General features: G+C 50.3%; 2 protein-coding genes across 2 annotated transcripts in view; one reads left to right on the top strand and one right to left on the bottom strand.

Moving 5' to 3' along the window:
* Positions 1-43: 43 nt before the first annotated feature.
* CFAP73 (cilia and flagella associated protein 73) lies at positions 44-10,217 on the bottom strand. The gene is made up of 7 exons (XM_082641511.1): positions 10,051-10,217; positions 8,386-8,494; positions 7,375-7,479; positions 6,844-7,044; positions 6,103-6,324; positions 5,661-5,819; positions 44-1,228 (listed from the first exon to the last, which is right to left on the bottom strand). The coding sequence occupies exons 1-7, from the start codon at positions 10,104-10,106 to the stop codon at positions 1,151-1,153; spliced, it is 930 nt and encodes a 309-aa protein (XP_082497637.1). The 5' UTR covers positions 10,107-10,217; the 3' UTR covers positions 44-1,150.
* The window catches only part of RASAL1 (RAS protein activator like 1), a 47,874-nt gene continuing 40,429 nt past the window's right edge, over positions 4,925-12,369 (top strand). The window contains exon 1 of the mRNA XM_082641507.1: positions 4,925-4,945. The gene's annotated coding sequence lies outside the window, so the exon portion shown is untranslated. The remainder of the gene's footprint in view (positions 4,946-12,369) is intronic.

Genomic DNA, 12,369 nt, shown 5'->3' with positions numbered 1-12,369 from the left:
TCCCGAGTGGGCTCTGCTGGAGCCTCCATTTTGCAGGTGAGGAAAGTCAGGCTCAGAGGATGGGTCGGTTGCTCAGATGGGAATGCCCCAAATCTGGCAGTCGGTCCCCTTCCTTCCACCAGGACAGGCTTGCAGCTGGGACTGGACGGTGGGAGGGAAACAGCACGTAGAGTCTGGGGGCAGAGGGTGCAGTGCGCTCCCCGGCTGTGAAGGAGTTCGCACTATCCCCACACACCCAGAGGTCAAAACCTGTCCTGGCCTCTGTCCTGCTTTAAGCCCTGTGCTCCTCAGCCCCTGTTGGGGGTCCTGGGAAGGTCAAGGGCAGCCTCCGGTAGCTGCATTCTCAGAATGGCCATCACTCAGCGCCAGTCCACGACGGAGGAGCCTTTGTGAGCAAACGCCCCGGGGATGGGTGTCTGCCGTGTGACCCTCTCGCTGGTCCTCCTTTATTTTACTTTAACTTACCAAACACTCATCTAGAATTTACCAGAAATTTTACGCCAGGCCCCATTCCAAGCATCTGACAAACATCAGCTTGTTTAAATGCCCCCAACTGGGGACCTCCCTGGTGGCGCAGTGGTTAAGAATCCACCTGGCAATGCAGGGGACACGGGTTTGATCCCTGGTCCAGGAAGATCCCACATGCCGCGGAGCAGCTAAGCCCGTGTGCCACAACTACTGAGCCTGTGCTCTAGAGCCCATGAGCCACAACTACTGAAGCCCATGTGCCACAACTACTGAAGCTCGTGCACCTAGAGCCCATGCTCCGCAACAAGAGAAGCCACCGCAATGAGAAGCCTGCATACCGCAACAAAGAGTAGCCCCTGCTCGCCACAACTAGAGAAAGCCTGTGCAGCAACAAAGACCCAACGCAGCCAGAAATAAATAAATTTATTAAGAGGGAAAAAAAAATCCCCCATCTGCCCTGGGTGGGAGGACCAGGTCCCAGGTCACATGGTGGATGTGGGATTGGTCCCCTCCATGTAGCCCACATTCATTTAGTATTTGCTGTGTGCCCCTCATGCCCACCCCACTGCAATCTGAGCGGGCACAGCCCTCCCGTCTTTCTGGTGAGAGCCACTCAGCCTGTACCCCGCAGGAATTGTGTACCTCCTGGCGGCACCTCCCCCACTGCTCACCTGGGTCAGGGTCAGGAGGCGGGGACGGAGGGCTTGGCCTGATGGAGGCCAGCCAGCATGGCAGAGAGGTCCAGGATGAAGAGCTTCACCTGGGGGTTCCAACACAGCCAGAGTCAAATCCCAGCCTCTTGAGTGTCCAGTCACCACCCCCCAAAACCCCAGAGGCTGCAAAGCAGGGGTGGGGGGTAGAGACCCTTATTAGACAGCAATGATGGTGGTTCCCTGAGGCAGGGATGGCCCAAACAATGGCCTAAACCATTCTAGGTTTGTTTTGTATTTGCGGTACGCGGGCCTCTCACTATTGTGGCCTCTCCCGTTGCGGAGCACAGGCTCTGGACGCGCAGGCTCAGCGGCCATGGCTCACGGGCCCAGCTGTTGCACGGCATGTGAGATCTTCCTGGACTGGGGCACAAACCTGTGTCCCCTGCATCGGCAGGCAGACTCCAACCACTGTGCCACCAGGGAAGCCCCCATTCTGGGTTTTTGAAGCCTCAGTCCAGGCTTCCCAAACAGTTGATTAGCGGGCATCTTCAGTTTTCTAGATGGCTATCACCTGTATTATAGTTGAATTAGTATTTTCACTTGCATCAATTCTTTTTTTATTTTTTTCCTTTTAATTGGATTAGTCGTGTTCACTGGTATATGACCTACTCTTCTCCATGGGGCACCCTCCTTTATTTTAACTAACCTATTTATTGATACAAACTTAATGAACACCCACGGATCCACTGCCAAGACCTAGAACTTGATGGCAAACTTATCCTTGGGCTCTTCCTTCACCGAAATAAACATCTGACAAGAAAACTATATCTCTACCAAAAGTGGAAAGAGATTAAATTACTCCTTGCCATAAGTAAGGGGTAACCGGAAAAATAACAAAATGAAAATGAAACCTGGTTACTCAATTCTGGCAGCTACCATTGCCCACAGAGGGTGTGAGCCCCCAGGCCCTGGAGACCAGGGAGTATTAGGTTAAAGGCATAATTGCTGCCCCCCCACCCCACCCCCTGCCATTGAACCTTTCTCCTTGGTAAGATCAGATGGTTGGTTGAAAAAGCACTGGCTTTCCATCACCCTGATACCAAAAACAGAAAAAGAGATCACAAAAAAAATTATAGACCAATTTCACTGATGAACATAGACGCAAAAATCTTGAACAAAACACTATCAATCAGAACCCAACAACACATTAAAAGGATCTACACCATGATCAAGAGGGATTTATCCCAGGGATGCAAGGATTCTTCAATATACACAAATCAATCAATGTGATACACAACATTAACAAATTAAGGAATAAAAACCATATGATCCTCTCAATAGATACAGAAAAAGCTTTTGACAAAATTCAACACCGATTTATGATAAAAACTCTCCAGAAAGTGGCCATAGAGGGAATCTACCTCAACATAATAAAGGCCATATATGACAAACCCACAGCAAGCATCGTACTCAATGGTGAAAAAGCATTTCCAGTAAGATCAGGGACAAGACAAGGCTGTCCACTCTCACCACTCTTATTCAACATAGTTTTTGAAGTCCTAGTCACAGCAATCAGAGAAGAAAAAGAAATGAATACAAATTGGAAAAGAAGAAGTAAAACTCACTGTTTGCCGATGACATGTTACTATACGTAGAAAATCCTAAAGAGCCACCAGAAAACTACTAGAGCTAATCAATGAATTTGGTAAGGTTGCAGAATACAAAATTAATGCACAGAAATCTCTGGCATTCCCATACACCAACAACGAAAAATCAGAGAAGTTAAGGAAACATTCCCATTTACCATTGCAACAAAAAGAATAAAATACCTAGGAATAAACCTTCCTAAGGAGGTGAAAGACTTGTACTCAGAAAACTATAAAACACTGATGAAAGAAATCAAAGATGACATAAACAGATGGAGAAATATACCATGTTCTTGGATTAGAAGAATCAATACTGTGAAAATGACTATACTGCCCAAAGCAATCTACAGATTCAATGCAATCCCTAGCAAACTACCAATGGCATTCCTCACAGAATTAGAACAAAAAATTTTACAATTTGTATGGAAACAAAAAAGACCCCGAATAGCCAAAGCAATCTTGGGAAAGGAAAACGGAGTTGGAGGAATCAGGCTCCCCAACTTCAAACTATAACAGAAAGCTACAGTAATCAAGACAGTATGGTACTGGCACAAAAACAGAAATATAGATCAATGGTACAAGATAGAATGCCCAGAGATAAATCCACGCACATATGGGCACCTAATTTATGACAAATTACAAGAACATACAGTGGAGAAAAGACAGCCTCTTCGATAAGTGGTGCTGGGAAAACTTGGACAGCTACATGTAAAAGAATGAAATTAGAACACTACCTAACACCATAAATAAACTCCAAATGGATTAAAGACTTAAATGTAAGACCAGACACTATAAAACTCTTAGAGGAAAACATAGGAAAAACACTCTGACATAAACGACAGCAAGATCTTTTTTGACCCACCTCCTAGAGTAACGGAAATAAAAATAAATAGGACTTAATTAAACTTAAGAGATTTTGCACAGCAAAGGAAACCATAAAGAAGACAAAAAGACAACCCTCAGAATGGGTTGAAAATATTTGCAAATGAAACAGTAGACAAAGGATTAATTTCCAAAATATACAAACAGCACATGGAGCTCAATATCAAAAAAACAATTCAGTTAAAAAATGGGCGGAAGACCTAAATAGACATTTCACCAAGGAAGACATACATGAAAAGATGCTCAGCATCACTAAAAATTATTAGAGAAATGCAAATCAAAACTACAATGAGATATCCCCTCACACCAGTCAGAATAGCCATTATCAAAAAATCTAGAAACAATAAATGCTGGAAAGGGTGTGGTGGAAAGGGAACCCTCCTGCACTGTTGGTGGGAATGTAAATTGATGCAGCCACTATGGAGAACAGTATGGAGGTTCCCTAAAAAACTAAAAATAGAACTACCATATGACCCCGCAATCCCACTACTGGGCATATACCCTGAGAAAACCATAATTCAAAATGAGTCATGTACCACAATGTTCATTGCAGCTCTGTTTACAATAGTCAGGATATGGAAGCAACCTAAGTGTCCATCAGCAGATGAATGGATAAAGAAGATGTGGCACATATATACAATGGAATATTACACAGCCATAAAAAGAAACGAAATTGAGTTATTTGTAGTGAGGTGGACAGACCTAGAGTCTATCATACAGAGTGAAGTAAGTCAGAAAGAAAAAGAAATACCATATGCTAATGGATATATATGGAATCTAAAAAAAAATGGTACTGATGAACCTAGTTGCAAGGCAGGAATAAAGAGGTAGACATAGAGAATGGACTTGAGGACATGGGGTGGGAGGGCGAAGCTGGGGCGAAGTGAGAGTAGCATCGACATATACACACTATGGAATGTAAAATGGTTGGTAGGAAGCAGCAGCATAGCACAGGGAGATCGGCTCGGTGCTTTGCGATGACCTAGGGGGTGGCATAGGGAGGATGGGAGGGAGGCTCAAGAGGGAGGGGATATGGGGACGTGTATGCATATGGCTGATTCGCTTTGTTGTGCAACAGAAACTAAGTATTGCAATTATACTCCAATTATACTCCAATAAAGCAATTATACTCCAATAAAGCTCTATTAAAATAAAAAGGACTGGCTTTTGCCTGTTGCTTCATATCGAGCCTCTGTCCCTCCTAGAGTCGTCTTTCGTACCTTGGGGTACCCGGGCCACGCTTGAGAGAACAGTGGTGTACATACGAATCCACCCGACTCAGGATGTGGCACAAAGGTAGGCTCTGGGGACCCAGTTCTTGGCATTTGGTTGGAATTCTGGCTGCAGGACAGGAGTGGTATAGGATGGGGCAAAGGCGGGGGTGTTTCCTCCACTTCTCAAAGGGGCCATGCTTTGGAGACCCACTAGAATCAACAGAAGTGTCCAAAGTCAGAAACCCCCTGCCTCTGTTGTAAACCATGTCACATGTTCTACCACCTTGCAAACCCGAGTGAATAGAAAAGCCGGGCATACTTGGTACACGATGACATTTGTAATGCCATTGTGCAGAAAGAAAAACCACTGTACAACGCTACCCTCACGCTCCCCAGGGAAGCCAAGGCCTGACCATGCGGGAGCCAGAGGGTCAGGGACTAATGAAAAGTGAGTCTCCATCTCCTGGTTTCTTATCGATGTCACGTTTGTGCTTTTGATCCTGAGACAGAAGAACTCTTGGCATAACTGTATTGTACCCATCAGTATATACCCCGGCCTCCTGCACAGTGAGGGCACTGAGACCCAGAGAGGATCCAACTTCCTTCTGACCTCATAGCAGGTGACCAGCAGAGCCAAGACAAACCCAGGGCTCCCAGGCAGGGGGCTAGGCGGCCAGGGAGCTAGGAGACTGGGCTCTGATCGCAGAGGGTCATGCTTAACCCAGAGAAGGTGGGATTTCAGGCACCATGATATTCCCAACGGTTAGGGGGCTGGAGGTGACATAAAGGGTCCTCACCTGCTCCAGCTGCCCCTCGGTGTCCTCGATGTCCAGGGCAGGTGGCCGCCGCTGGTGCTGGCACACTAGCTGGAACAGGTTGAGTGCTGCCATCCTGGTGCGTCTCAGGAGCAGGGTCTTCTCAGCCGCGGTGTTCTGGATCTGAATACACTTGGATTCCTGGAGAACACCGCCCCCTTCCCCATTAAGGTGTGAGCTGGCCTGAGGAGGGCTGGGGCCACATTCGCGTCCACTTCCCACCAGTCATAGATGCCCCTAGGTGCTATCAGGGAAAGGAGTGCTGGACTCGGGTGTCAAGTTCTCATAGGAAGGGACTCCTGCGCCCTAAAGTGCTTTCCGATGCCTGAAACCTGCCCATGAGCGTAGCGTTGCCCCATATGGCACTCCTCCCGGCGGTGGGAGGCTGGGGTCCCGGGCGCCCACCTCCTCCCGGCGGCGGTACCCAGAGCAGCGTGCGCTCCCGCGCCGCTTCCAGTTTCTCCAGCAGTTGCGCTCGCCGCTGGCCCTGCCGCAGCAGCTCGTCCTGCCAGGCGTCCCGCAGCCGCCGCAGCCGCGCGCGCGCCTCCTCCAGCTCCGCGAGCCGCTGGCGCTCCGTGAGCCTCAGCGCCGCCTGCGTGTCGGCCAGGCCGTCGAAGCGCGCCACCAGCTCGGGGACCTCTTGGAACTGGGATGGGGTCGGGAGGGGGACTCACCGGGACAGCAGCCCCCCTGCCCTTCCCCGCCCTACCACCCCCCGCGCCTCCTCAGCCCAACTGTGAAATGGGGGCAATCACACAGCCCCTGCCCCAGAAGTGTGATTACTCCGGCCCCTCCCCACCGCCACCATCAAGCCTAGCTAAGCTTCACTGCCTGTGATTAATACTAAGTCACTGTTTCATTCAACGAATACTGAGTGTTTGGATTCCCCCTCCCCCCACCTGCCTGTGTGTCCTGAGTAAGTTATCTTTCTGAGCCTCAGTTGCCCCATCTGTAAAATGGGGTTGGCAATAACAAGACTCACTTCACTGGACCTTGGGGAGAATTCAAGAACAAAGCGTGTTCCTGACATACAGTTCGTGCTCAATAAGTGGTGACTCCTGGCATACAGTCAGCGCTCCAGTAGTGCACACTTCCAAAGCCGTCCCTGAGGCTGCCTGGGGCTGCACGTGGCGCTGAACACTAAAACCTCCCGCAGGGCGCTCACCTCGGGCAGCTGCTCCAGTACTTGCCCCAGCAGGCGCGCGCAGGGCTCGAGGCGCCAAAGCCGGCGCTGCAGCCGCGCGCGCTCCCGCTGCAGCTCCTCCAGCTGAGCCCGAAGCCGCAGCGCCTCCTCCTCCCGGCGGCCCGCCAGTTGCCGCTCCTCCGCCGACCTCCGCAGTGCGCGGCTGCGCCGGGCCTCGGCATCCTGGGAAGGAGGGATGGAGAGGAGGCGACGACTCCCAGGACTTGGGAGCCTGCGGAGCTTGCCGCATCCACTCCGCCCCAACATTCGCACGCTGAGTCACGGGTTGCAAACAGATGGCCCGCGGGCCAAATCCAGCCAGAATCTCTGATTTTGGTCCCTCACTCCTCTCCCCACGCTTTTAAAAATGCTTCAGGCAGTGAGTGTGTATTTCCCACCACTCCCTTTTGTGTTGGTAAGCCCACTTTTTAAGTTTATGTGACCTGTCTGGCTCCTTTAGGATTGTGACTTTGTGACCCTCTGCCCTGCCTCCCCCCAGCAGGCTCCACCTACCTGCAAAAACTTTTCAAAGCGGACAAAGGACCCCTTTAACTCCTGCTCTTTCTGTTCCAATTGTTTCCACCGCTGTTTCAGGGATGCCTGCATAGTCTGGAACACCTGGGGGGTAAGGAGTGGGTGTCTGTGTGTGTTTGGGGTTTCAAGTCATCCAGCGCTTTAACGCTCACACTTAACCTCGCTCATCTTTTGCCCTTAATCTTTTTTTTTTTTTGGCTGCGCCTTGCGGCATGTGGCATCTTAGTTCCCATGCCCCTTGCAGTGGAAGCGCGGAGTCCTAACCACTGGACCACCAGGGAAGTCCCTTTTGCCCTTAATCGTGTCACTGAACCCTTGCTCAAATCCACCCGTGGCTCTCACCACCCACGATGAAGCCCAAATTCCCTCCTGTAGCCCCTGCTTATCAGCCTCTCTGCTCTTCCTTGGGGCCTCATCTTACCCTTTCTCCTCCGATACTGTCTTCTAGCCTCTTACCCACCTGTGTTTTGTCCTTGCCTTCCTGTCTTTGTATATGCTGCTCCCTCTGCCTGTTTCTCCCTCCTCACCCTGGCCCCCTTTGCTGGATAAGCCGACTTGCCCTTCAGCGTTCCCTAAGACATCACTTCCTCCAGGAAGCCCTCCATGACCACCCCTGTGTAGAGATAGGGGCTTTCTCTGGGCTCCCACAGCCCCTGCTCAGTGCTTCCCCCCTCACAGCCATCACCACCTGGACACTTGTCTGTCCCCTTCTCTAAGCTGTGAACCCATGAGGGCAGGGACTGTGGTGAGACCTCTAGATCCCAGTGCAGTGCCCTGCATGCAGTAGCTGCTCAATGCACATTTATTTGCACAAACCACTGATCTCATTTGATCCCCATTTGACAGACGAGGAAACCAAGGCTCAGGATGGTGATTTGTCTCAGACCTTGTAGTAATAAGTTGGCTCCATCACTTTCCCATCTTTTTATTCCCATCTTTTTTTAAACTTTTTGTCCCAAAAAGTTTCAGGGACTGCATTGAGTGGCTCACCTCCTTCTGAGCCTGAAGACCCTGGTCCGCATCCACCAGTTCCTGCCTCTTCTCCAAGAGACGCAGCAGTGGCGGTGGGACATGGTCCACATTCTGCCCCTGGATCTTCCTGGAGGGGCTCAAGGAAGAGGTGAGGGTGAAGGAGGCAAGAGTCAGGGCCCCCAAACTCCCCACTGGTGCCTGACATACCCCAATTAGCCACCTCCTGGCTGTTGAATTTTTCATTCATTCAACAAATTGTCCCGAGCACCTACTCTGTACCAGGCACTGTTCTGGGCACTGGGGATGCAGCCCTGATCAAGACAGACAGATCCCTGCCCTCCAGGAGCTGCTATCCCGCTGGGGGCCACAGAAAAAAAGCTAGCAAATAATAATAAATAATGCTAGGACATGGCAGGTGTAAGATGAAAAATTCAGCAGACTGAAGGAAATCTCTCAATAGGGAGATAGAAAAGTCTCTATGGGGGGGACATCTGAGCAGAAACTTGAGGGGGAAGAGGGAGGGAGCCATGTGGATACCGCAGGGAACAGATTCTAGGCCGAGGGAATGGCCGATGCCAACCCCCAAGGGAAGGACCTTGGTGTGTAGAAGGAGCTGCCAGGAGGCCAGTGCAGCTAGAGGAGAGGAGGGAGCAGAGAGATGGGAACTGAGATCAGGGAAGTTGTGAGGGTGAGACTGCGGTGGGCCGTGGTGAGGGGGGACTTTGGCCTTGACTCTGAGTGAGGTGGGAGGCATGGGAGGGTTTGGAGCAGAAGAGGGAACCCCCTCTGGCTCCTGTGGGGAGCAAGGACAACAGGAGGGGCAGGGCAGCTGCAGGGACCAGGGACGGGTCACTGGATAATGCAGAGGGGATGGGGCTCTGATCTGGGAGGGTGCAGTAGAGAGGTAAGGAGGGGTCGGTTCTGGATACCACTGGAAGGCAGAGCTGATGGGGTGACGAGAGGGTGAGAAAGGAGTCGAAGGGGAACCTAGATGCTGGAAGGATGTTGCTGATGGTGGGCTGAGTGGGGAGCAGGGAGATCAGCTCTTCGCCGAGGCCAAGTTGAGACTGAGCTGCCTGTTGACCTCCGCGGGGAGGATCCAGGGGGAGGCTGGGATCTGGAGCCAGGCTGACAGGGGAGAGGAGGGGCTGGACACAGCTCCGCAGGGTCGGCCGTGTAGGGAGCAGAAGGGGTGCACTGGCATTCCACTAGGCAAGGCTCTCCCAGCTCTGGTCCAGGGGAAACCCTCCCATTTTACTGATTCTGAGACTGAAGATGGGACCCCCGGCCACACTGCTGAAACAAGGCAGGCCCCGGACAAGCTTCCTCCACCCTTCCTTTAAAATGCAGTTTGCAGTGAGAGGGGGCAAGAGCTCAAAGAGTAATTCCTTCCCACCTTGGATCAAATGATATAATCTCAGCTGGCTATCAACTAGGGATGGGGATCAGGAACAGGTTAGAGACCTGGGCCATTGACCCAGCTCTGCCCTAACTACCCCTGAGACCTTGCGGAAATTGCCATTGCCTTCGGAGCTTCAGTTTCTGCCTCTATGAAATGGGGGCAATAATCCCGCACCAAGAACTGCCCGAGGAAGCCAGAACCCAGGGGAAGGGGGAAGGGAGGGATCATCCCACCTGCTCCTGCCCTCCTTTCAGCCCTCCCTGCCACTCCACGCCACTCACGTAGACAGTTTCTCTTGCAAGGCCAGTTGGAAATATTTCTCCCAGGGCACTGCCATTCTCCTGGCAATTGCCCCAGGCTTGCTTTCTTTCTGGAGTTTTGCACTAGCCTAGAGGAGGCCCTGGAGGGTTCTGATGGAGGGTTTGCACGCTCAGTATTCCCGGAAGGCAGCCGCCCAGCCAGCCTCGGTCACCCGAGCAACCAACGACACAACATTCCATTGCCTGCCTGAGGCCTGGAGAATCCACCCGGAGAGGGAGAGAGAGGGGGCTGCAGGGAAGGGATCATCTTCTGCCCATTCTGGAGGAGCCTTAAACTCCCAATCTAAATTGGGGTGCAGTGAACAGGACGTGGGTCTCTTGGCCAAGAATTTGCCCCTCGGTGCCCCATGTCTGGTTAAACCTCTTCCTAGATGGGTGGGATGGGGCCTCACTAATGTGGCTCTGTGCTCAAATGTCTGTTCAAATGAGTAATTATTGGGCACCCACAGTTTGCCAGGTCCTTGGGGGGCAGGCATTCACTCCCTGGCAAGGTGCTGAGGTCCTACTATGTTCCAGCCCTTTGATGGTCCACTCCCATTGCTGGGGATGGCGCTACCCTAGCCTTGTCTCACGGAGCCCCCAGCCTGGTTAGGGAGATAAAGCAGAGGGGCCATCAGCACGACCCTGTGGAAACCAACTTGGAAGGGACCCATAATCTGCATTGGGAGGATGGGGGGTAGGGGAGGAGGTGACATAGTTTGCGCAATTACAGTGGGTCAGACACTGCCCTGAGTACTCTACTTACGGTATCTAATTTAATCTTTAAAACAGCGCTGCCGGGAGTGGTAATGGGGAAAAGTACCCAGAGTAATATTACAAATACTCATGCGTCCGCCAACTGGAAATAACAAACACGAGCGTCTTGTCCTCTTTGCTTCCAATCGTCTATTTTTCCTTTTTATTTTTTTTTATGATATGCGGGCTTCTCACTGTTGTGGCCTCTCCCGTTGCGGAACACAGGCTCCGGACGCGCAGGCCCAGCGGCCATGGTTCACGGGCCCAGCCGCTCCGCGGCACGTGGGATCCTTCCGGACCGGGTCACGAACCCGTGTCCCCTGCATCGGCAGGCGGACTCCCAACCACTGCGCCACCAGGGAAGCCCTATTTTTCCTTTTTAAATAATTTGTTTTTTCATGTAAGAAAATGTATTTTCTTTTTGTAGAGTAACACTATTTAAAAAAAATTTTTATTGAGGTATAATTGATTTATACTGTTAATTTTTCTGTAAGCAAAGTGATTCAGTTATATATGATTCAGTTATATATATATATGTATTCTTTTTCATACTCTTTTCCATTATGGTTTAACACAGGATATTGAATATGGTTCCCTGTGGTAGGGGAACAAAGTAGGACTTTGTTGTTTATATCCATTCTATATATAATAGTCTGCATCTGCTAATCCCAAACTTCCAATCCATCCCTCCCCTCCCCACCTCCCCTTTGGCAACCATAAATCTGTTCTCTATATCTGTGGGTCTGTTTCTGTTTCGTAGATAAGTTCATTTGTGTCATATTTTAGATTCCACATATATGTGATATCATATGGTATTTGTCTTTTCCTTTCTGACTTATTTCACTTAGTGTGATAATCTCTACTTTCATTCATGTTGCTGCAAATGGCATTATTTCATTCTTTTTTATGGCTGAATAGTATTCCACTGTATATATGTACACCACATCTTCTTTATCCATTCATCTGCTGATGAACATTTAGGTTGTTTCCGTGTCTTGACTATTGTAAATAGTGCTGCTGTGAACACTGGAGTGCATGTATTTTTCAAATTAGAGTTTTGTCCGGATATATGCCCAGGAGTAGAATTGCTGGATCATTTGGTAACTCTATTTTTAGTTTTTTGAGGACTCTCCATACTGTTTTCCATAGTGACTGCACCAATTTACATTCCTACCAACAGTGTAGGAGGGTTCCCTCTTCTCCAGACCCTCTCCAGCGTTTGTTTTTTTTGTTTTTCCATAAATTTTATTTATTTATTTATTTATTTTTGGCTGCATTGGATCTTCATTGCTGCGTGTGGCCTTTCTCTAGTTGCAGCGAGCAGAAGCTACTCTTCATTGTGGTGCACGGGCTTCTCATTGCGGTGGCTTCTCTTGTTGCAGAGAACAGGCTCTAGGCATGCAGGCTTCAGTAGTTGTGGCACGCGGGCTCAGTAGTTGTGGCTTGCGGGCTCTAGAGCACAGGCTCAGTAGTTGTGGTGCATGGGCTTCGTTGCTCTGCGGCATGTGGGATCTTCCCGGATCCGGGCTCGAACCCGTGTCCCCT

The sequence above is a fragment of the Mesoplodon mirus genome, assembly GCF_964341445.2.
Source record: "Mesoplodon mirus genome assembly, chromosome: 13".
NCBI classification, from domain to species: domain Eukaryota; kingdom Metazoa; phylum Chordata; class Mammalia; order Artiodactyla; family Ziphiidae; genus Mesoplodon; species Mesoplodon mirus.
Note: the sequence above shows the minus strand (reverse complement) of the source record. Positions and strands in the feature narration are given on the sequence as shown.